This window comes from Zonotrichia albicollis, chromosome 19 (genome assembly GCF_047830755.1).
Source record: "Zonotrichia albicollis isolate bZonAlb1 chromosome 19, bZonAlb1.hap1, whole genome shotgun sequence".
NCBI classification, from domain to species: Eukaryota; Metazoa; Chordata; class Aves; order Passeriformes; family Passerellidae; genus Zonotrichia; species Zonotrichia albicollis.
Window position 1 is genome coordinate 12,634,763 of NC_133837.1, and position 24,640 is coordinate 12,659,402.

Below are 24,640 nucleotides of genomic sequence, written 5' to 3' on the forward strand. Positions count from 1 at the left end.
AAAATCCCACGCTCGCTTTGCAGCGCTTTCAGTGCGCTTTGAGGTTAATGGAAGGCTAATTTGAAAGGACTTGGTTAATGAGAAAGCTAAAAATATTCCTCCCCTCCACTGCAGCCCCTTCTCCGGGAGCCAGAGGCTGCCGTGGTGCTCTGTGAGCCCAGGGACACCGTGTCCCTCACCTGACCCTGTCCCCACCCCTGGGGACATCACCATGGAGGGTTTGGTGGCGTCTCCAGCAGGGACAGGTCCCTGGATTGCAAATCAAAGGTGGCTCTGGGGACAGTCATGGGGAGAAGGGGAGAGATTGGTGAGGACGACTCCATGGACATCAGAAGGCTAATTAATTATTTTATTATACTATACTATATACAGTATATATAGTGTAGTATAATATAGTAATTATATAAATAATTACTATATTATCATATTTATTATTATATTAATTATTATATGTAGTAATTAATTTTATTATATATAAATATAATATTATATATAGCATATAGCATATAGTATATATATTATATAGAAATAGATTTTATTATTATATAAATAATTACTAAATTATTGTATTTACTATTTATTATTATATAAATTATTATATATAATCGTGAATTTTATTATATATTATATTATATTTATATATAATATTATATATAATATATAATATATAATATATTATATATTATATATAATATACAATATGTAATATATAATATATGATATATTAAATTCTATATACATTATTATTATTATATAAATAATTACTAATTTATTATATTTATTATTTAGTAATTAATAAATTACTAAATATATGTAGTATAGTAAAACAATTATTACACACACCCTGACAGGCAAAGGAAACAAAAGATCCTCACTCTGGATAAACAATCTCCACATTGCATTCTGCTTTGGCACAACACAGGCACAGCAAGGGATGAGAATTGTGTTTTCCCTTTCTCTGAGCTTCAGAGAATGTGGATTTCAGAAATTCTTGGGAAGAATTGTGCCTTGGTTTTCTCCGTGGAATGTGGCAGCATCCCTGCGCTGCTGAGGTGTGACCCCTTGGGAAGGGATGGGTGGGAGTGGGAGGCTCCTGTGGGGTTCTGACATTCCCAGGGCTGTGGGGTGGGACAGTTGGGGACACGTGGGGCTGGCAGCCACATCTTCAGCTCCCAGGAAGGAGCAGGGCTAAGGAAGCTCCTCCACCCTCCAGGGGCTTGGCTGGACTCATCCCTTTTCCTGAACATCCACCCAGGGTGGATCCACACAGCCCAGAGCAGCCCCTGAAGCTCCTGCAGGAAGGGACTGGGTTTAAAGGCAGAGATCGGAACTCGAGGGGATTTTGCAGCTGTGGCACTCAAAGGGATTTTGCAGCTGTGGAAGGGTCAGAGCTGGTTTTGCTCCATCTCTTCCTCTTCCTCTCGTGGCAGCTGGATTCCAGTTTTCCATCAGTGAGGCTGGAGCAGCTCCAGCCTTGGCAGGGCCCACAGGGGGCTGGTGGGGGCACATCCCACACCCCAGGAGCTCCCAGCTCACAGCAGCCTCTCGGGATGTGCTTTAATTAGGGAATGATCTGCATGGAAAATCACTCACTGCAGAGCCTCCCATCCCAGGCTCGTGGCTCTGCTCCAAGCCAGCAGAAAATCACCCAGCTCTGAGGACAACTCCTGCAGGTTTTCCACAGCTGCTGGGTGGGATCAGCAGCCAATGCTGAGATGTGCTGGGATGGGCCCAGATGTGCTGGGATGTGCCAGGAGAGGCCCAGAGATCCAGAGATGCCGGGATGTGCTGGGATTTGCCAAGAGAAGCCCAGAGATGCTGGGATGTGCCAGGAGAAGCCCAGAGAAGCTGGGAAATGCTGTGTCATGCCAGGACAACTGAGGACATGCCAGGAATTCCCCATGCATGGGCAGCAGCAGCGGGTGGCTGTGCCCACACCCCTGGAATTCTCCTCTCCAGAGCCCCCCCCAAAGGTTTCATCACAAAATGAGGATCAGGAGGGCAGGGCTGGGCTGTCCCCCTGGAATAATCCAGATTTTCATTCCCTTTCCACAGAGCCACATGGAAGGGTTTGTGCTCTCTCTGGAGAGAGGCTGGCACTGCCCATCTCCCGTCCCTGCTCCTCCTGAGACAGATCCCACATTTGCCCCCTTCCTGGGAAATTGGGAAAAATTCCAGGGGTGGCACGGGAAGATCCAGGGAGGGGGAGGCACTGGAGCTCCCCAGCCCCATGGATGGGTTAAATTTCCTTGGGAGAAGTGGAGCAGCAGAGAATTGTGGCACAAGGGGCTGAGCAGGGATGGCTCAGGGAGGGCTCCTGTGCCAGCCCTTCCCCAGGGACCCATTATGGAAATTTCTCCTCTCACTGGGAGATTGCAGAATAAGTCGGGATGAGAACCAGCAAATCCAGGCAGGAATTTGTGGTTTAATCCAAGTCCTGGGCCCTGGTGTCCCTGTGCCCTGTCCTGTGAAGTCCCCAAGTTCTGTGCCACAATGTCCCCAAGATCAGCTTCAACATGTTCCTAAGATCAAATTGAAGATGTCCCCAAGCCCTGTGCCACAGTGCCAGTCCCTGTGCCATGATGTCCTCAAGTTCTGGGTCATGATGTCTCCAAGATCAGATTCAAGATGCCCCCAAGTTCCTGTGCCACAATGTCCCCAAGCCCCGTGCCACAACATTCCCAAACCCTGTCCCTCAGTGTCCCCAAGCCCTGTGCCAGCTCCACCCAGTCCATCCAGAGCACCCCACTCCCCAAAACCCAGCTGGTGCCACCCCAAGGTCCTATAAACAGCTGCCTTGTGTCCAGTTTGAAGGTTGGATTAAAAATAAAATAAATGAGTGGGGAAAAAAACATCCCTGTGACCAGTAGCCCCTCTGTGGGGTCACAGTGTCCCAGGTGACCAGGACAGTGACCTGTCCCCATCCCTGCTCCAATCTGGAGCCTAATTAGGATCAAACAAAGCCTCCCCCCCACAGAGGACTGTCCCCAGGTGAGCAATGCAGGGACACCCAAATTAAGTTATTTTTCTTGCCCTGTTTTATTCCAGTTTTTAATTAGGTGGCTGCTGAGATGTGACGTGGCCCCGTGTAATGGTGTCACCGTGATTTATTAGGGCTGGAGTCACTGTCACCCTCCAGCCTTCATGTCTCTGGTCACTGATGGGGTCCCTGTCCCCATCACCCTGGTGGGGACACCTCATGACACCTTCCCAGGGGAGGCAAACCTGATACAAACAGAGTTTTTTAAAAAATAACACAAAAAATCCCCCAGAAAAGAGGTGAAAATATTCTGTGCCTTCTTATTAAATAATTAAAAGGGAAGGGAAGGGAAGGGAAGGGAAGGGAAGGGAAGGGAAGGGAAGGGAAGGGAAGGGAAGGGAAGGGAAGGGAAGGGAAGGGAAGGGAAGGGAAGGGAAGGGAAGGGAAGGGAAGGGAAGGGAAGGGAAGGGAAGGGAAGGGAAGGGAAGGGAAGGGAAGGGAAGGGAAGGGAAGGGAAGGGAAGGGAAGGGAAGGGAAGGGAAGGGAAGGGAAGGGAAGGGAAGGGAAGGGAAGGGAAGGGAAGGGAAGGGAAGGGAAGGGAAGGGAAGGGAAGGGAAGGGAAGGGAAGGGAAGGGAAGGGAAGGGAAGACTGTCAATGCTCCATTTGAGTTCATTCCCTGGCTGTGATCCTTGACTTGTAGCAGCTCAGGGAAGACAACATGGTAAGAAAATTATATTTTTTTAATTGCCAGATTCTCTTTAATTTTGCAATGAAATGAGTTGGAGTGTGAGGAATGGCACAATAATTCATGCTGAGGATGTTGGGCACTGTGCCAGGAGGATCCTCTTCCTGCAGTGAGGAAATTTCATTTAAAATTATTTCTTTTACCTTTTTCTTTTTTCAACAGTTGTTATTTTAACTCCGGGGCTGTAAAATTCTGAGCAGTGAAAGCCTCTCCAAACTTCCCACCACATGAACTCCTTTCCAATGACCAGGCAAACACTTGACCCTCCACTTCCTTTTCCCATTCTGATATTTTAACCCAGAAAGATTTTATCCCCCACTGCCACCAAAAAAAAAAAAAAATTAAAAAAAAAAGGAAGTGCCTAAGTAGTCATTTATTAACAGTTATAAGTATCATTAGGTAGAAAGATGTGGTAAAATATAGATTAGAGCGGGAAGAGCGCAGGATCCGAGTGCCATTTTTCCTGTTCAGCGTTGTCATTACACATCCCGGCGTGCCGGATCACAGCCATGATTAGTGGCATCAAATGACTCCTGAAAAATGATTATGTGCCATTAAAGCCATCAGTCTGCCTGAAAGCAGCACAAACAAATGGCCGTGCCGGGCATGAGGCAGCAGCTCGGGGCTGGGATGTGACGGGAATCCCGGAGCCACGGGGATGGGGTGGGATGGGATGGGGTGGGATGGGATGGGATGGGATGGGATGGGATGGGGTGGGATGGGATGGGATGGGATGGGATGGGATGGGATGGGGTGGGATGGGATGGGATGGGATGGGATGGGATGGGATGGGATGGGATGGGATGGGGTGGGATGGGATGGGATGGGATGGGATGGGATGGGATGGGATGGGATGGGGTGGGACGGGACGGGACGGGACGGGACGGGATGGGATGGGGTGGGACGGGATGGGGGCTCGCTCTGGGCTGGGGGACATTGAGGGAACGGCAGCCAGGGCTCCTGGGGGATCCTTGAGGGTGACAGGGTGGGATCTGATGGGAAATGGCTCCCAGAACCGCAGGCCGGGGTTGTGGGGTGCCCCCGCTCCTGGTTCCTCTTTCCCTCTCAGCAATTCCAAAAGAGCTTCCTGCAAGGGCTGTGGCATCAGCTCCAGCACCCCAAACCAGCACCCCAAACCATCATCCCAGCCCATCGCCCCCAAATCCCCAGCACCTAACACGTCACCCCAGATCCGTCACCCCAACTGCATAACCCCAACCCATGATCCCAATCATTCATCCCAAACCATCATCCCAACTCCGTAACCCCAAACCCACCATCCCCAACCCACCACCCCATCTCCATAACCCCAACCAATGACTCCAAACCCATCATCCCAACCCACCAACCCCAATCCACCACCCCAAATCTACCATTCCAATTCCACCACCCCATCTCCATAACCCCAACCCATGACCCCACTTCTTCATCCCAACCCATCATCCCAGCTCCATAACCCCAAACCCATCATCCCTAACCCATGATCACAGCTCCATAACCCCAAGCCCACCATCCCCAATCCACCACCCCAAATCCACCATCCCATCTGCATAACCCAAACCAATGACCCCAATCCATCACCCCAAACCCATCACCCCAAATCCACTGTCCCAAATCCACCACCTCAACTCCATAACCCCAACCCATGACCCCAAACCAATGACCCCAAACCCACCATCCCAATTCTACCACCCCACTTCCATAACCCCAACCCATGACCCCAAACCTATCACCCCAAATCCACCATCCCAGTTCCACCACCCCATCTCCGTAACGCCACCGACGACCCCAAGCCACCACCCCACCCCAGCCCTGTGCCCAGGCATGGCAGCCACTTGCAGCCCTCACTCCCTGCTGCTCCCAGGCCATCAGTCCCCTGAGTCTGTCCGGGCAGTGAAACCCAAATGTCACATCTGCCAGACGGCTCAATCGAGGCTATCGATTGTCACCGAGAATATTCGCACTTCATTCACCTACTTAGTCCCTTCCCCCAGGCACACAGGAATTCATCAAACCTTGTCACACCACATAATAATTCTTGTTCCCAGGTGTTGTCGCGGCTGCTCAGACTTTCTCCAGTCTTCCTGGGCAAGCAGGAATTTAGGGAAGGAAGGATTCTCCAGCAGAATCAATGTGATGCTGCTGAGACGTGAATTAACCCTGTGGCAGCCCAGGGAGGTCTCAGCCCCCTCCCGTGCCCATGCAGAGGCTGCTTAGGCTTTGTTTCCACCTCCTCGGGGTTTTTGGTGACTGAAATGAAATTAAATTAGGGAGAAAAGACGTTTTTCCCATTGTTTGGAGCCTTTTACTGACATGTCTGCAGTGCCTTTGAACCTTTTGGAGCAGAGAGGGATGTGGCTGCTCCCCTTCTCCAGAGGGGGAGGAAACACAGCTGGGAAGGAGATTGGGAGGAGAAGGGAAGGATGGATGGGGAGAGGGGCTCAGGGTGGTCCCTGCAGGGCTGTGGGGGCTACAAAACCTGATTGGGCCAAAAGGGCCCCGCAGAAAGGGGCAGGGTCACAGGGGCACATCTGTCACTGTCCCCAGCCCGAGTGCCCTCTGTCCCTGCCCCACGTGGGGGTGGCAGTCACCAGCCCTCCCTCCCGGCTGAGACAAACGGGAAGCAGGAGCTGCTGCCCCCGAGCCACGTTTATTATTCATATTATTTGTGCGCTGATCTGACTCCGTGTAATGATTTAATCTGCTAATGGCCCCTGATTCAAGCACTCCTCTCCCGTTAATCTCCTCTCGCCATTTGCACCTGATTTCCTGATTTTTCTGACGCCGTTCTGGCAGCCGAGGGTCGGGTTTGCAGCTTTGCACGGGCACGGTGCCACGGCAGGTCAGGCAGGGGCTGGGACAGGACCCTGCAGAGCCGTGGATGGGAGGAGGAGGAGGAAGAAGAGGATGAAGCAGATCCCTCCCAAGGGAAACCTTTTGAGGGGATCCAGAGGGCATCAGGAGAGGTCCCAGCTCCAGCACAATCCCTGGACACAGAGGTGCTTCAGCTGTAGGTGCTGGGTGGGAGAAGCTGTTCTCGTCCTGGGAAAGCTCCTGGCATGTCAGCGTGCATCCCGACCCAGGGACAGGGTGGTCACTGTGTCCCAGCCCAGTGACAGAGTGATCCTGGTCCCTGTGTCTCACCCCAGTGACAGAGTGATCCTGGTCCCTGAATCTCACCCCAGTGACAGAGTGATCCTGGTCCCTGTGTCCCAGCCCACGGACAGAGTGATCCCTACATCCCACGGGTGATGCTGGTCCCTGAATCCCATCCCAGTAACAGAGTGGTCTCTGCATCCCACCCCAGTGCCAGGGTGGTCCTTGCATCCCATCCCAGTGACAAAGTGGTCCCTGAATCCCATTCCAGTAACAGGGTGATCCTGTTTCCTGTGTCCCACCCCAATGACAGAGTGATCCCCACATGCCACCCCAGTGACAGGGTGATCCTGGTTCCTATGTCCCATCCAAATGACAGGGTGATCCCTGCATCCCATCCCAGTGACAGTGATCCCTGCATTCCATCCCAGTGACAGAGTGATCCCTGTGTCTCATCCCAGTGACAGAGTGATCTTGGTCCCTGAATCACATCCCAGTGACAGAGTGATCCCTGCATCCTGTCCCAGTGACAGGGTGGTCCCCGAATCCCATCCCAGTGACAGAGTGATCCTGGTTCCTATGTCCCATCCCAGTGACAGGGTGGTCCCTGTGTCCCATCCCAAAGACAGAGTGATCCCGGTCCCGATGTCCCCCCCCCAGCGGCACGGCCGTGCTCGTCCCCCGCCTGTGCCATTTTGCCATTCCCCCCTCGCTCCTCCGGCCTCCCGGGCTGATTTATGGAAGCCCAAGGCTGCAATCAAGGCCGCGGCCCCCGAGGACGCTCGGAGCGGCAGCGGCGGCGGCTGAATGCCAATGGGGGCAGGAGGGAAGATGGATCTGTGCACCTGAGGATGCTCCAGCAGGGCTGCGGGATGCGCTCCTGCTGATGGGCACGAGGTGTCAGGAGAGGGGACGCGCCGCATCCCTAACGCGGTGACAAATGCCATCCCTCGGGAAGGAGCCCCCGAGGCAGAGCAAATATGGCAAATATCTCCCTGAAAGACAACAGCAGCGTGGGGAATGACAGGGTTTGTCACCAGCTCCTGGGAAGGCGCCAGAAACGCGGAGCCCTCGGATCTGGGGGAGCCCCGGGGTGGGATCTGGGGGAGCCCCGGGCACCCCTCTCTGCCCTGGGGAGACCCGGGCACCCCGAATCCCTGGGATCTGGGGGAGCCCCGGGTACCTCGCTCTGCCTTTGCCTTTGCAGAACCCCGGGCACCCCGCTCTGCCCCCGGATCCCCACACCCATCCCCTCTCTGCCATCCCCGCTCCGTGCTGGCTCCTCCGGCCTGACGTGAGCTGATTTTGGGAGGCAGAGGGCGCCGAGGGAGTACAGCTGCCGCTAAGTTATCCAAACGATTTATCTTAAGATTCATCCAGAATTCATGGCGCGGGAGCCCGGGCCGTGTCCGCCGTTAATATTCATGCGGATTTGGAGCGGCGTTAATCACCGCCGCTGACAATTGGCACTTCCCTTAATTGCCCGTGCAGCCGGCTCTGCCCGCGTGTCCCTCCCCTCCGCGATGGCTGCGGGGTCCCTGAATGTCCCCGCATGGATTTTTGTCCCTGTTTTGGTGCGACACCGGGGCTGCGCCCCAATTCCGCGCTCGGAGCATCCCGGGTTGGGCATCGCTGTACCCGGGGGTTGTCGCATCCTCGGGGGCTGTGGCTGTCCTCCAGTGCCACATCCCAGCTCGGGGACACCGCAGATCTGGGTCCCTCTGGGGCTGGGACATCGCTGCACCCACAGCGAGCCCCGGGGGCTGTCGCATCCTCGGGGGCTGTCGCTGTCCTCCAGTGCCACATCCCAGCTCGGGGACACGGATCTGGGTCCCGCTGGGGCCGTGCCCGTGGCTGCTGGAGCATCCCCAGGGTGACATCGCTGCGGAGCTCAGGGGGGTGGATGGATACCGGGACATCCCCCCGGGGCTCTCTCCATCCCTCCGTGCGTTATTCCAGGGTGGGCGCACGGAGCTGATGCCACCAGAGCTCTGTCCCCGCCGTGCCCATCCCCAGCGCCCCGGAGCCGCTCCCACCCGGCCGGAGCATCCCCCGGTGCTCTCCCGGCACATCCCGGCCTGGAGAGGCGGATCCGAGCGCGGCGGGGCCGTGGCCCGGCTGCCGAGCCGCTGTCGCCGTGGCTGGCGTTACCTGTCACCGCTGTCACTCCGCTGCCATCCCGCCAGCTGCCGCGGCGCGCCCGCGGAATTCCAATGAAGAGCCGGGAGCTGCGGCACCCCCGGGGCTGGGGGACAGCGTGTGACACGGGCAGGGCTGGCAGCTGTCCCCAGAGAGGCGCTGAGAGCCCTGCGGGTCGCGGCAGCCAGCGAGGTGGGACACAGGGTGACAGCAGCCAGTGCAGGACACAGCCATGAGGTCACTCGTGGGGCCATGCACCCCAAAACCAACACTGGGAAGCAGCACAGGGGCCTGGGACCCCACAATCCCATCCATTCCCCTGCAGAGCCAAAGTAATCCCAAAAAAATCCCTCAAACCCCTTCCCATACCCCAGTGTCCCCCAGGTCCCACACTGACCCACCAGGTCCCAAATTGTGTCACCAGGTCTTCCAGGTCCAACATTGTGCCACCAGGTCCCAAACTGAGTCACCAGGTCACTCTTGGGGCCGTGCACCCCAAAACAACACCAGGAAGAAGCACAAGGGGCTGAGACGCCCCAGTCCCATCCATCCCCCTGCAGAGCCAAAGTAATCCCAAAAAATCCCCCAAACCCCCCCTCCTCAAACCCTGGTGCTCCTCAGGTCCCAAATTGTGTCACATATTTTGTCCCCAGGTCCCACACTGTGCCAGCAGGTCCCAAATTGTGTCACCAGGTCACTTTTGGGGCTATGCACCCCAAAACCAACGCCGGGAACCAGCACAAGGGGCTGGGACCCCACAGTCCCATCCATCCCCCTGCAGAGCCAAAGCAATCCCAAAAGAATCCCCCAAGCCCCGGTGTCCCCCCTGTCCCCACGGCTCCGGGCGGGTCCCAGCTGTCCCCACGCTGTAATTGTCCTAATTAGATCGGCAGATTGGGATGAAGGTTTCACGAGGAAGCGGGAGCGGGAGGCGGGAGGAGATAATGGAATCGCAGATGACATTCCCATCACCCAGCCTCTCCCAGCGCCGCAGCCCGGTCGGAAAATTATGCGGAAGGGGGGAGGAAAATTTCCATAATCTTCCTCTGCAGGATGAGAGCGAGCTGGGCTGGAGCCGAGAGGGGTGACAGGGAGGGCTCTGTCCCCAGCCGGCAGTGCCACCACCGCCGTGTCACCCACCCTGCGCTGTGTCCCCACCGTGGGCGGGGTGTCCCTGCATCCCGTCAGGTCCTGGAGGTGTCAGGTGTCACCACTGGGGTTTGGGGACATGGTGAGGACAAGGATTCCTGATGGATTTTGCACAGCGTGTTTGGCACAGGTTTATGGAGAATATTGTGGTTTACATCTCTGATTGTTTGCAAATGAAATGGTCATTGAAAAGATGTGTGTGCATGATTGTTTGCAAATGAAATGGACATTGAAAAGATGTGTGTGCATGTATGTGGGAGCCTTTTCTAGGATATGGACCAAAACTGGGACGCTGTGCCCCACCACCTCCCAACAGAACGGCAGTGTACCCTCCTTTGCTGCTGTGTCTCTACCTTAAATTCACATGTGGAAATATAAAATCGAGAAACTGATGGAAACAAGACACTCAGTGAGTATGCACTGCTCTCCTAGGAGAAGACAAGGAAGACAAGTGGGGGACACACAGGGACAAACACAGCTGGCCTGTGTCCCCAGCCAGGGCAGAGCCCCTCTGAGGGGACAGGAGGGGACACTGGGGTGTCACCCCTTGGTCACTTGGTGCCCCTCGATGGGTTTGGGGACATTGGGGGACATGTGAGGGATGTGGCAGAGCCCCTATGAGAGAACAGGAGGGGACACTGGGGTGTCACTGGGGTGTTCCAGCCTCTCAGAGCCCCCAGAACAATGAGGGGCAGGGCAGGAGCTGCTCCCCATGAGGACGCTGCCCCTGGCTCCATCTGGGTGCTCTGCCAAGCCAGGATCCAGCCCATCCCTAATTATAAAAATTATCTTTATTCCAGAGCTTCCCACTATGCCGATGCCTGCAGGAAACTTCCATCCTGGTTTCCTTCTCCTCCCTGACCTCACCTTCCCTCCCCAGACCCTTCCCCAGCCCTGTGCTCCCCCTTCCCCAAATTTGCTGCCTCATTTCCATGAAAACGGGCGTTTTGTTTCCTGGGATTCAGCTCTGCCTGCTCCCCCCTCAGCCTTTGTCCTCCACAAACGTGGAACAAAAGGGGGGAGAGGCAGGAAAACCCCACGGGGTGGTTTGGGCCCCAAATTTCCCCTGAAGCTGCTCAGGGCTGGGCTGATGGATCTGCACCAGGAGCCCTGCATGCAGGAAAATGAGAGAGAAAAGGGAAAAAATAGGGAAACAGGGAGAGATTCCTGTCCCTGCCGGTGATAAATGCTGCCAGCACACGGCACAGAGGGCGATCCGCCTTGCTGCGCTGTGCTGGGGGGAGAGATTCTGCTAAACTCGGGGAGAAATCAATTCCTGCTGCAGTCGGTGCCCTGCATCTGCAGGGAACGTGTGCCCCAACGTGCCACCAGGTCCCTGAGGTCCCAAATTGTGCCACCAGGTCCCCCAACGTGCCACCAGGTCCCCAGGGCCCAAATTGTGTCAGCAGGCCCTACTTTGTGCCACCAGGTCCTCCAATGTGCCATCAGGTCCCACATTGTGCCACCAGGTTCCCCAGGTCCCACATTGAGCCACCAGGTCCCAGACTGTGCCACCAGGTCTCCCAAGTGCCACCAGGTTCCTCATTGTGCCACCAGGTTCCTCATTGTGCCACCAGGTCCCCAAGGTCCCAAACTGTGTCACCAGGTCCCCAATGTGCCACCAGGTTCCTGAGGTCCCAAATTGTGCCACCAGGTCCCACACTGAGCCACCAGGTCCCCAAGGTCCCAAACTGTGTCACCAGGTCCAACTTTGTGCCACCAGGTCCCCAAGGTCCCAAACTGTGTCACCACGTCCAACTTTGTGCCACCAGGTCCCCGAGGTTCCCCAGGGCCCAGGTGGCACCGCAGCTCCTGCAGGGGTGCTGGGAACGATGGAACACCTTGAGTGCCTTTGGAATCTCATTTTCCCTCCAAGGATTCCCTTGGAGCTGCTGCAGAGGAGGAGGAGGAGGAAGGACGGTCCCCACCGCCCCCACAAACCGCACACACCAAGGGGTTCAGGGCACCCCCAAACCGCGAGGTTCGATCCCCCCATCGTTCCACGGCGCTTCCCGAGCACAATCCGGGCATTTTCCATCTCAGCTCTCGCAGGGTGAATTAAGGCCGTTAATTGAATTTCCTCCGGCGGCAGAGCCGGGCCGGGCCGGGGGAGGCGGCAGGAAACGCATTTGATGTCTCAGAAAAGCTGCGGATCCCGAACGTGCTGGGCTTTGGGGCTGGCTGTTTTTAATTTTTTAATTTTTTTTTTTTAATTTAAAGTCGGTCGTAAAATGAGCCTGACTTGGAGGAGCTAACGACTCTCATGAATTATTTTTGTTGATTTAGGCGCCCACTCGGCTTTAAATATTAATTAATATTATTATTTATAATATTTATATAATTATTTATATCTTTATATATTTATACAATTAATTACATATTTATAATATTTATATATAATAGATTATATTTATATACAATGTAATAATTATAATATATAGATAATTGATTACATATTTATAATATTTCTAAATAATATATTTACATATTATATATAATAATATATATAACTAATTATTTATGTATTTATATAAAATTATATATTTATACATAATATATCATAATCATAATACATATATAATTATTTCTATATTCATACTATTTATGTATAAGATATCTTTTACTATAATATATATAATAATTACAATATATTATTAATTATTTATACATTTATAATATTTGTATATGATATATTTGTGTATTATACATAACAGCTATAATGCATAAACAATTATTTATATATTTATAATATCTATGTATCATGTATATTTTATATAACATAATTGTCATATATAATTATGTATATTTATAATATTTATATAGAATAGATGCATTTCTATATAATATATAATAATTATGATATATTAAAATATTTATAATTATTATTAATAAAAGTTGAAGTGCTGCCTTTCCCTGGGGAGGGTGACAATGACACTGCCCCAGGGGTGCAGGGCAGGGGGTGACAGACACCAGCATCTTCCCCTGCCCCTCAATGGGGCCAAGCTGCATTTTGGGACACAAATGGGAACACTGGGGATGGAGAAGGAGCTGCTGGGAATGTCCCCTCCCCTCCAGAGGGGCTCTGGATGCTGGTGGCCCTCAGGGGGTTCCTTCACATCTTCATTAATGACCCAAAAATGGAATGGTTTGGGTGGGAAGAGACCCCAAACCCATCCCATTCCACCCCTGACACATTCCACCATCTCAGGCTGCTCCCAAACCTCCAACCTTGGGACACCACCAGGGATGGGGCAGGGAGAGCCTTGAGGTCCCTCCCAACCCCAAATCTTTCCATAATCCCATAAAACCCGGGGATTTTGGGGTGCCTCAGCCTCCTCGGCGTCAGCACCCCGCGCTGGTGCCAATCCGGGCCCTTTTCGCGGCACTTTGGTTTTATTGTCATGCCAAAAGCTTTAATTCGGGGCTGTCGCTGATTTACGCTGCCGGGGCTTTAATTACAGCATTCAGCATTTCTGAAACATGAAAAACGCTCGGCTTCGGGAGCAATTAAAAGGCAGCGGAGTAGAGCAGCCCGTCGGAGGGGAGGGGAGTAAATCAAACAATTAAAAAGCTCGTTTGGGGGAGAGGGAGAAGGGTGCCACCCCAAAATCCTCTCCTGGGGGAGCTCTGGGTGGGTGTCACCCCAGTAAATGGGCTTGGGGTGATACTGGGAGCACTGGTGGGGTGGGACCCCATCCAGAACTCATTGGGAACATCCTAGCACCCCAAAAACTGGCCCAGGCCCAGGCAGGGCTTGGCAAGGCCAGGATGGTGATGGGGATAGGATGGAGATGGGGATTGGGACAAGATTGGGATGGGGACAGGGACAGGATGGGGACAGTGGCAGGATGGGGATGGGGACAGTGACAAAATGGGGATGGGGATGAGGGTGGGGACAGGGATGGGGGACAGTGACAGGATGGGTATACTGAAAGGATGGGGATGGAGACAGTGACAACATGGGGATGGGGACAGTGATGGGATGGGGATTGTGACAGGATGGGGATGGGAACAGGGTGGGTATGGGAACAGGGTGGGGATGGGGACTGTGACAGGATGGGGTTCCTTCTCCTCGCCACCCATCCCCAAGGATTCTGCCCGGCGTTTTGTGGTGGTTTGCACTACTTTGGAGTTTTCAGCGGGATCGAAGCTCTCTCTTGTGGCAGAACCGCTCCATTACAGCCCTGCCCGGGTTACCGAGCGCCAGCATCGCCCGGGGCTCCCTGGAGCTGAACCTCGGACGTATCATGCCCGGAGGGGTTCTGCGGCTCGGAAAACTGCCAGCAGCCCGCCCTGCTCCCCGTGCCCGGCAGCTCCCGGCCGTGCCCGGCTCCGGGGGGGCTGGAGGTGCCCGAAATCCCCTCCGCAGCCGCCGCCGGTCCCATTCGCACCAGGGCTGAGCCCCCGCCCGCTCATCGCAGCTTCCGCGGCACCACCGCCATCCGATGCTTTTTGACCGCTGCCCGCGCCGTAGGAAATAAAGTCCTGGATGCGGAAGTGCCGCGCTCATTTCCGGTTTGTTCTCAGCGGTTGCGGGTGAGCGATGGCGGCCGGGGGGACCCGGGGGGGGCCTGGGGAATCCGCCGCCATCCGCGGCCTCGCGGCACCGGGCGGCCCAGGGGCGGGCTGAGGGGGAGGAGGGAGCGAGGGGACACCCGATGGCGGGCGGGGAGCGAGGGGCGCGATGGCGAGGGGTTGCGCTGACACCATCTTGGCCCGTTTGTGCCGCAGGTTGGAGCTGCCGAAGCCGAGCCGGAACCATGGTGAGGGGCCGGGGGCTGCGAGGGGAGGGCGCTGCAGTGAGGGAGGGTGGCTTGGGGGGTCCCTGGGGTGGGGGAGCGGGGCCCTGGGGGGTTCTGTGAAATGAGCTCTGGGCTCAGAGCACATCCCTGGAGAGCCCCAGGCTGGAGCTTTCCCTGCCCATGGCACGGATGAGCTTTGGGGTTTTTCCAAGCGGAACATTCCGTGATTTTCATTCCACGAGAATGTCTTTGCTCTCACAGCCTCGCAAGATTGAGGAGATCAAGGATTTCCTGCTGACAGCGCGGCGGAAGGACGCCAAGTGTGAGTGGGGGTCTCAGGCAGGACTGGGGGAGGCTCCAGCTCCTTCCCTGGGGGCGCTGAGGAGCTCCTTGCCCTGGGAACGCCGAGGGGTCGGGGCTGCCCTGGTCCCTCCTGTGGGGTGTCCCTGGAACGCTGCTCCCAGCTGTGCATGCCCTGAGGGGTGCAGCCAAACCCTGGAGGCAATTCCCAAATTTTCTCCTGCTCTGTGGGATGGTGCAGCTCTCCAGAAACAATTCCCAAACATGCCCCTGCTCTGTGGGATGGTGCTGTTCTCCAGAAGCAATTCCCAAATTTCCCTGCTCTGTGGGATGCTGCCATGTGGAATGTTGGAGTGTGCCACCACAGGTGATTCATCCATCACCCTCAACAGGAGATTTTTGTTGCCACCACAAATCGAGGATAATTGAGACAAAGAGCTGTCTTGTCTCACTGTTCAGCAACTCTGGAAGAGTTTTTTCCACTCTAATTCCTTTTGTTTGGATTGGGCTGTGGCAGGAATCCCTCGGGAATCCTGTGACAAGGGAGAGTTGAGCACTGGCAGAGATTTTTCCTCCCCATCCTCATTCTGGAGGTTTCTGCATGGGGCAGGGCGTGCACTGGGATTCCCAGGGGTGACACCGGGGTGTCCCTGCTGTCCCCTCCTCCCCACAGCCGTCAAGATCAAGAAGAACAAGGACAATGTGAAGTTCAAGGTGCGCTGCAGCCGGTACCTCTACACCCTGGTCATCACCGACAAGGAGAAGGCAGAGAAGCTGAAGCAGTCCCTGCCCCCAGGTATCTGGGAATCGATCCCCTGTGGGGTGCTTGGGATTGAGGGGGGCTGTGAGAGCCCTCTGGAAGGGTCCCTGGAGCTCTTGCTGGGGTCAGTGCTTGGTGTTCCCATGGAACTGGAGGTTCCAGGCACCCCATCCATGCCTGAGCCCCCCCAGATCATGTTTCCTCTCTCTCCTCCCCAGGTCTGGCCGTGAAGGAGCTGAAATGAGCCGGGAGCAGCTGGGTACTTGTTGGAGTCTCTGTGTTTGTTAAAATAAATAAAAAACTGTTCCTGGTGTCACGTGTGGTGTTTTACAACTTGCTGTTCCTGGCCCTGGAGCCACTCTGGGGGTCTTGGGAGCCGTTCTGGAGGTCCTGGAGCCACTCTGGGGGTCTTTGGAGCCGTTCTGGAGGTCCTGGAGCCACTCTGGGGATCCTGGAGCCACTCTGGGGATGCTGGAGCAACTCCAGGGATCTTGGGAACCACTCTGGGGGTCTTGGGAGCCGCTAGGGGGGTCCTGGAGCCACTGTGGTTCCCGGGGCTGCTGCTGCTCCCGGCAGAGGGCCGGTTCTGTACCGGTGGGCACCTGGGGCTGCCCCTTCGCTCTGGGGTGACAGCTGGGGACAGGACCTGGGGCTGGCACATAGTGCCACCATCGTGCCCTCCATAGCGGGCTCTGACAGTGCCGTGGGTGCCCCTACAGCCGAGGTTCGGGGCGCGGTGTCGCGGGGCTGTCTCGGCAGGGCTGTCCCGGCCCGGGGCGGGGCGCAGGGCTCGGGGCGGTACCGGGGGGCGGTACCGGGGGGTGGCTCCCGGGGCGTGTGCGGGGCGGGCGGGCAGAGCCCGCGGCGTGGCGGCACCGCCGCCCCCCGCCCGGCAGCGCGGCGACCCCGGCCCGCCATGGGGCCCGCCCGCGCCGATTACCTGGCGCCCTGGTGGGCGGCCTGGCTGCACGGGCTCCCGCACCGCGACCCCCGCCTGCAGCCCGTGCCCAGCACCTTCCGCCCGCAGGACCCCGACTACCAGCAGGTACCGGCCCGGGACCCCCGCGCCCTCCCCGCGCCCCCCGCGCCCGGTCCCGCTCGCCCCGCGCCCCCCGCCCGCCCGCCCCCACGGCGGTGCCCGGCGCCGGCTCTGATCTCACGGCGCACAAAGCGCCTTTCATGGCCCGGGCCGGCCGGCACCGGCACCCCGGCCCCGCCGCTCCCCTCCCGGCCCCGCCGCTTCCTCTGCCCCCGCCCCGCGCTCCCGGAGCCGCCCGGCATCCCGGGGCACGGCCCGCCGTGACCCCGCACGGGGAGGGGGCAGCGCCGCCGTCCCGGTGCCCCCATAGCCCCGCTGCACCCCCGGCTCGGGGCCGTGCCAGGGAACGGGGACAGGGACGGGGACAGGGACGGGGACACTTCTTCCTCTTCCGCACGTGACAGTCCCGTGGGGCGCGGAGCGCCGCCGCATCCCGGCCACGCGAGCGGGTCACGGGCACGGCGGCTGACACTGTCCCCTCTCTCCTGCCAGTCGCTGCTTGTCCTGGGCTTGCTGGCCGCCGTGTGCCTCGGCCTCAACCTCCTCTTCCTCACCGTGTACCTGATCTGCCTGTGCTGCTGCAAGAGGGAGCAGGACGCCGAGAGCAAGCGGCCCCACTCGTGTTGTGTCACCTGGATGGCCGTCACCGCCGGGCTCATCTGCTGGTGAGCGCGGGGACAGGGACCTGCTGCTGTCCCCCCGTCACCGAGGGGACTCTGCGCTCCAGCCTTTGCGAGTGGCTTTAATTAGATCCGTGCAATGAACGTGCTCCATCCATCCATCCATCCATCCATCCATCCGTCCATCCATCCATCCCTGCCTCCTCCCGCGCAGCTGCCGGGGCAGCCCCGGGGAGCAGCTGCGGGCCGGCTCCGGCCCCGTCCCCATCAGGGCTGTGCAGAATTCCCGGCTAATCCCGGGCCGGTCGCTAATCCCAGCCCGGAGCAGATGGCGGGCGGCAGCGTGACCCAGCTGGCAGCTCCCTTGTGCCCGACCTTAATTGCAGCCACAACAATTAAACAAGGGGACTCTTCTTCACCCAGCTCTGGGGGCTTCCCAAGCCCACCTCGGTTTGGGGTGGCTGGGAGAACGCCCAGGGCAGCCACCCCGAGTGTCCCCCAGCATTGGTGGCCTGGGGGGAGCAGGGTGGGCCCCGGGCCCCTTTGGCTGCCTGGCCACGACCCTGGCTCCAGACAAAGGGAGCTGTGCCGGGGCGGAGCGAGATGGCTGCCTGGAGCCTCGCATGGAGCAGGGAGACAGGGAGACGGCACTAATGAGCTCAGCCAGCTCCCCCAGCCCTCCCAGCATGGCTGGAATCCATTCTGCAGCTCCCGGGGACTTTGAACCCCCCCAGCAGCCTCTTTTTGTACCAGGGTTTGGTGAGCACACTGTGGGCACGTGCCCGGCCAGGACACGGCCGTGGGCACATCTGTCCTCAGAGCCAGCTCTGAGCTCCATCCCAGCTCTGCAGCAGCTGCAGGGAGCTCTCCGCAGGCCCTGGAGGCGAAGGTTTAATCGCAGCCACGGCGGATTCCCCTAATCTGCTTGGCCCAGCCCCTCCGCCCTCAATCTCTCAGGTTTGCCAGGAGGAGCTTCCAAGGCACAGCTCTGGCTGTCACCAGCAGGAGCAGGTTCCCACCATGCTGCTGTCCCTGCCCCTCTCTCTGTCTCTGCCCTGTCCCCCAAAAGCAGGGGGTGTCCCCTCTCCAGCAGGCGTGGCAGGGTGAGCGTGTCCCTCCCCTGTCACCAGTGTCCCCTCTCTGCCCACAGCGCCGCTGTTGGCGTCGGCTTCTACGGGAACAGCGAGACCAACGACGGCGTTTTCCAGCTGCTCTATGCCCTGGACCACGCCAACCAGACCCTGACTGGCATCGACTCCCTGGTAGGACCCCCGGGTGCCTCAGTCCCTGCTCTGGGTTTGGTTGGAGCCCCAGGAGGGACGTCCGGCCAAGCCCTGGCGTGGCTGTGCTGGCCGGGCACAGAGGGTGATGTCACCCTGCAGAATGGGACCTTTGTGCCCCGCCAGGGCTGGGTGAGGGCTGCTCTGAGGGCACTGAGGGGTGGGGGGAGCTGATCTGCTGGGGAAAGCATTGCAGGGATGGGGCACAGGGCTCTGCCAGGCTGGTGGGTGCTGAATATCCTGGGGGACTGACCATCCCGGGGGACTGAGCATCCCAGGGCTGACCATTCCCAGGGATTGACCATCCTGGGGGACTGACCATCCAGAGACACTGACCATCCCGGGAGAATGACCATCCTGGGGGACTGACCATCCCCGGGGATTGACCATCCTGGGGGACTGACCATCCTGGGCACTGACCATCCTGGGGAAATGACCATCATGGGTCACTGACCATCCCAGGCATTGACCATCCCAGGGAATGACCATCCTGGGGCACTGACCGTCCCAGGCACTGACCATCCCGGGGACTGTCCATCCTGGGGGAATGATCATCCTGGACACTGACCATCCCAGGGCACTGACCATCCCAGGGCACTGACCATCCCAGGGCACTGACGATCTCAGGGACTGACCATCCCAGGGCACTGACCATCCCTGTGCCCTTAGGTTGCCAGCACCACGCTGCAGATGCAGGGAGCGCTGGAGCAGCACCTGGCACGGCTGAACGAGCTGCTGGCCTCGCGGGGGGATTACGTGCAGACCCTCAAGTTCACGCAGCAGCTGGCTGGCAGCATTGTCCTGCAGCTCCAGGGGCTGCCGGCCTGGCGGGGCGTCAGCACTGACCTCACCGAGCTGTCGGGACAGGTGGCCTATGTGGAGTATTACAGGTGAGCCCCAGCACCCTGGGATGTGCCAGCAGGGCTGGGGAGGTGCCCCTGTGTGACACAGCCTTCCTCTGCCCCCAGGTGGTTGGCTTACCTGCTCTTCTTCATCCTCGTCCTCACCGTCTGCCTGCTGGCCTGCCTGGGGCTGGCCAAGCACTCCCGCTGCCTGCTGCTCCTGTGAGTACCTGGGGACGGCCTCGGGGGGCTCACGGGGACCCCCAGCCATGCTGCCCACTCTGCTCTCCCTGCAGGATGCTGTGCTGTGGGCTGCTCATGCTGGTCCTCAGCTGGGCCTCCATGGCCGTGGACACGGCGGCTGCGGTGGTGAGTGGGGCAGGAGGGGAGGGAGAGGGAGGGAAGGGCTGCCCAGGGCTGTGCCAAGCACTGTGGGCATCACTGACATTCTTTGGGGCAGGAGGGGCGGGAGGGAAAGGTTGCTGGGGGCTGTGATGAGCTCTGTGGGTTTTGGTGACATCGCTCTGTCCCCACAGGGCACCAGCGACTTCTGTGTGGCGCCGGACAAGTTCATCATGAACCAGACAGATGATGAGATCAGCGCAGGTGAGGGCTGGCTGTGAGGTGGAGGCAGGCATGGGCAGGACCCCCAAACCCACCTGGGGTCTGCCACTGTCCCCCCATGGCTCCCTGAGTCCCAGGATGCCCCTGCTGATGTTCCCCTTCTCTCTGCAGAGGTGGTTCATTATTACCTGTACTGTGACCAGAGCCTGAGCAGCCCCTTCCAGCAGGTACAGGGGGGGTGGGCACCCCCTTTGGTGCTGCCTGGGCCTGGGGGGGTCTGTGACTGTGCCCCACTCCCCCCTGCAGGCTCTCACCGTGTTCCAGCGCTCGCTGACCACCATGCAGATCCAGATCCAGGGGCTCATCCAGTATGCGCTGCCCCTCTTCCCCACAGCTGAGGTACAGGAGCGGGGAGCAGGGATCCCCATCCCTCCCTCTGCTCCCCAGAGCTGCCTGACCCCCCCTTTTATCACAGAAAGACCTTTTGAGGGTGCAGCAGCTCCTCAACTCCTCAGAAACCAGCCTGCACCAGCTGACAGCACTGCTGGACTGCCGGGGGCTGCACAAGGTGAGGAGGGGGTGACAGGGGAGCATGGCTGGGGTCCCCTGGGGTGCCACCAGCGCTGCCCTGCCTGTGTCCCACCAGGACTACCTGGATGGCCTCATTGGCATCTGCTACGACGGCGTGGAGGGGCTGCTCTACCTGGGGCTCTTCTCCCTGCTGGCGGCCGCTGCCTTCTCCACGGTGATCTGCGCAGCCCCACGAGCCTGGCAGCAGCTGGCTGGGAGGTGTGTGTGCCCCCTGTGCCCCCTGCCCTCCCCCTGGGCACAGAGAGCCCTGTCCCTGTCCCTTGGGAGCCTCTCAGGAGCCCTCGGCCAGTCCCAAGTCCCAGACACCAGGGGGATGCTCTCTGTGCCCCGAGGGTGCTGAGGGCACCTGGGCTGGTCACCTTTGCAGCAGGTAGAAGATAAAGGGCCGACTCTTAGCAGGGGTTAATCCAAGGTTTTATTCCAGCAGTCCCAAAGGAGTCCCCACACCTCAGGGGGCTCCTGCCGGGAGAGGGAGATGTGCCAAGGTTACATTTAAAGGGAGGTGGAAACCCAAAGTAGATAACATTTTACTGACCAATGAGTGACCCTGAGGGATGGGTACTGGGAGATGGACATTTAGGACAGCACATAGGGCAAGGCTTGGGGGGCTGAGCCCTGGCCTCTGGCTGATCACTCGACATCCTGGACCAAAGCTTCTAGATGGAGGGGATGGGATGCTGAGAGATTGACAGAGAGCCAGGGTGGGGATTTGGGGATGATCTCATCCAGGGAGAGGGATTACACAGGTAAAGGAAGGGGATACAGCCTGGGATAAACCATTTGGGGATACAAAACAAAACTACTTCAGAGTATTACAGAGCATAAAAACACACTGCAGCAGAGCCCCTCTCTGCCACCCTGGGTGTGATGCCAGCACTGCTGTGCCCCCGCAGGGAGCGGGACTACGATGACATGGACGAGGAGGACCCGTTCAACCCCGCAGCGCGGCGCATGGCCACGCACCGCCCTCCGCGGGGGCAGCTGCGCAGCTTCTGCAGCTACAGCAGCAGCCTGGGCAGCCAGAGCAGCCTGCAGCCCCCGGCGGCACAGACCGTGTCCAACGCCCCCGTGTCTGAGTACATGTGAGCCCCCGAGCCCCCCGTGCCATGGCCGTGGCCCTGTGATGGGCAGGGGGTGACGGAGTCTCGCTGTGCCCCCCAGGAACCAGGCCGTGCTCTTCGGAGGGAACCCCCGCTATGAGAACGTGCCCCTCATCGGGAGGGGCTCTCCTCCCCCCACGGTACGATGGGGGGCCGGGGACAAAGCCTTGTGACACCCTGGGGGTCACTGTGGGTCTGCGGGGTGGGACAGGGATGGGGGGTCCTGGTGGCTCCTGCCCGGCTCTGACCCAAATCCCGGCCACCCATGGGGAGGGGCACGGCCACCACATGTTTGGGGACACCAAAATGAGCGTCCCCTCCCTGTGCTTCCTCTCTATCCTGGCTCTCAGAGGATGCTCCTCACAATCCCTTCACATTCCCATTTCCCTGCTCGTTAATCCTGCCCTGTCTGGTATTGCTGCTTCATTTTTTATTCCTTGTCTTTTTTTTTCTTTCCTTCTTTTTTCTTTTATTTTTCTTTTTTTTTAATTTTTTTTTTATTTGTGATTTCTTTTAATTTTTTGCATCCATTATTTTGGAGCTAAGTTGCCCATCAAGAGTAAGTTCAGCCACTTCCTTCTCCCTCCTTAGCCCCGGGGCAGCAACCAGGTTCTACCCTCCTCCTCCTCACCCTTCCACACCTCCCTCCATCCCCTTTTCCTGCCTGGATTTTGGGGTGCAGAGAGCTCAGGGAGGGGGGACAAAAGGCCAAGAGGATTTTCAGCTCCCACGTGTTGGGATGCTGGTCCCTGTCTCCATCCCTCCCAGCCAGGATGTGGCCCCAGGAATGCTGCCTGGACAGGAATATTGTCCCTCCCCTCCAGGGAGGATTTTTCCCATCAGGTGGAAGTTTGGATCCCATCTCACAGACCTGGCAGCTGGCAGAGCCTCCTCCCAGGGGGGGACACAAGTGGGGGGATTAATTGGAGCTCTTCTCCCAGCCCTGAACAGTTTAATTCACCCAGGATTCAGATCCCTGAGGAAAGACTTTCCGAGTCCAGAATAACAAACTCAGAATAATCTTCCTTAATGCCTGCCCGGGGTGATCCTCCCTGCTGGGAAATCCTGCAGGAATTGATGCTGGGGTGGGGCTGGAGGTTTCATCCCACAGACACACCCCCAGGGCAGATTTGGGATGAAGGATGAACCTGGGAAGGGATAAAGCAGAACTGGACAGGCTGGAAGGGTTTTGGTTTGGAGAGGGGGCAGATTTGGGATGAATCTGGGAAGCTGGGAAAGTGGAGGATGAACCTGGGAAGGGACAAAGCAGAGTTGGATTTAGCTTGAGGAGGGGACTCTTGTCTCCCCCAGCCCTCAGCGGGCTGAGAGCAGGGTCTGACCCTTTCCATGCCCCCTGGCAGATTAATTCAGGATTAACCCCTACGAGAACACCCCTGGGGGCATTTTGGGGTGCTGACCCCCGTTTTGGGGTGCTGACCCCCATGTTCCCCCCAGTACTCCCCGAGCATGAGGGCCACGTACCTGGCGGTCACCGATGAGCACATCCGGCACCGCGGCGACTTCCCGGCCTAGGAGGGGACACCAAAGAGCCCGAGGGACAGCACAGCACGGGGTAGGAGCCACGGCGGGGCTGGGGGACAAACCTGGAGCCCCCCAGCACCCCCTGCCCTCACAGCCCCACACCTGCTGCCTTAGGGGCTCCTGGGAGCGCAGAGGGGCTGCAGGGGCTCCTCCTGTCCCTGTGGAACATTCTGGAGCACAAACCCTGCGCCATGCTGCCCTGGGGCTCCCCTAGCAATGCAGCACCAACCACTAGTGATCCCAAACCCTTCCCCAGCCCTTTCCAGCTGCCCTGGCATTTCCCAGGATGAGGGATTTGGGATGTTTTGGCCCTGGCATTTCCCAGGATGAGGAATTTGGGATGTTTTGGCCCTCACATTTCCCAGGATAAGGGATTTGGGATGTTTTGGCCCTGCTGGTTTTCCCTCACTTTGCCCCCGGGGTTTGGGAGGTGCTGGCTCTGTTCAGAGAGGGGTCACTGCAGTGGGGTTTGGGGTGGGTTTAGGCTCTTTTTGGTCCCCCAAGGCGGGTGTGGGATGGGGCAGGCTCCCCTCCTCCTGCAGCCCTGGAGTGGTCACTAATCCCCTGGGAGAGGGACAGGAGCTGCTGGGGCATCCCTGGGGTGGGACAACATGGACCTGCCACCCTGGAGGCTCAGCCAGTATTTCCAGGGTGGGGAGTTGGGAGAGCTGAACCTGCCCCTTTGGGCTGCCCTTTGGCACAGGGACCCCAGGAAAGGCCCCTTCCCCCTGGTTCAGGGATGGACCCCCTGCCCCATCCACCCAGACCCCAAAGGGTGCAGATGGGTGGTGGTGTGTGCCCACCCCAGTGCCAGGACATCCCTGACTCCCCACTCCATATTCCCCGTGACTAGCATTCCTCCCCTTGGGGAATATCCCGAGGGATTTTTTTATTTCTTTGGCTTTTAACGTTTCCATGTAACGGTACTGGTAGAAGAGCTGTTGTAACCGCATGTGAACTAACCGAAGGGCTCCGGCTGGGGGCTGGAGTCTGGCTGGATTTGTTTGTGCCCTTTTGGGAGGAAAGATAATAAACACTTGGACTAAATTACTGTCTCCCGTGTGGGCTTTTTGGGGGGATAATCATTTTTTGGGTGGTTAATTCGGTGTTAGGGGCAGTTTTGAGTTGACCTTCCCAAGATGGCGGCGGT

At 57.6% G+C, this 24,640-nt stretch overlaps 2 protein-coding genes and 1 long non-coding RNA gene across 8 annotated transcripts; 2 read left to right on the forward strand and 1 right to left on the reverse strand.

Moving 5' to 3' along the window:
• Positions 1 to 4,084: 4,084 nt before the first annotated feature.
• LOC141731223 (uncharacterized) lies at positions 4,085 to 9,133 on the reverse strand. Its single transcript, XR_012583205.1, has 4 exons — positions 8,974 to 9,133; positions 7,668 to 7,817; positions 5,742 to 6,713; positions 4,085 to 4,259 (listed from the first exon to the last, which is right to left on the reverse strand). It is a non-coding gene; the product is annotated as an uncharacterized LOC141731223 (long non-coding RNA).
• Positions 9,134 to 14,526: 5,393 nt separating this feature from the next.
• Positions 14,527 to 16,228, forward strand: RPL38 (ribosomal protein L38). The gene is made up of 5 exons (XM_074555037.1): positions 14,527 to 14,646; positions 14,842 to 14,873; positions 15,114 to 15,174; positions 15,826 to 15,948; positions 16,131 to 16,228. The coding sequence occupies exons 2-5, from the start codon at positions 14,871 to 14,873 to the stop codon at positions 16,154 to 16,156; spliced, it is 213 nt and encodes a 70-aa protein (XP_074411138.1). The 5' UTR covers positions 14,527 to 14,646; positions 14,842 to 14,870; the 3' UTR covers positions 16,157 to 16,228.
• Positions 16,229 to 16,716: 488 nt separating this feature from the next.
• Positions 16,717 to 24,537, forward strand: TTYH2 (tweety family member 2). 6 transcript variants are annotated; one of them, XM_074555365.1, is made up of 15 exons: positions 16,717 to 16,957; positions 17,444 to 17,616; positions 18,722 to 18,833; positions 19,521 to 19,741; positions 19,820 to 19,915; positions 19,990 to 20,062; positions 20,230 to 20,299; positions 20,429 to 20,484; positions 20,564 to 20,656; positions 20,733 to 20,825; positions 20,904 to 21,046; positions 21,742 to 21,930; positions 22,010 to 22,088; positions 22,490 to 22,507; positions 23,404 to 24,537. In XM_074555365.1, the coding sequence occupies exons 1-15, from the start codon at positions 16,829 to 16,831 to the stop codon at positions 23,479 to 23,481; spliced, it is 1,623 nt and encodes a 540-aa protein (XP_074411466.1). In that variant the 5' UTR covers positions 16,717 to 16,828; the 3' UTR covers positions 23,482 to 24,537. The 6 variants fall into 6 exon arrangements, with proteins under 6 accessions (XP_074411466.1, XP_074411470.1, XP_074411467.1 ...); XM_074555369.1 differs by having other exon boundaries at positions 22,495 to 22,507; XM_074555366.1 differs by having other exon boundaries at positions 21,742 to 21,924.
• The last annotated feature ends 103 nt before the right edge of the window (positions 24,538 to 24,640 follow it).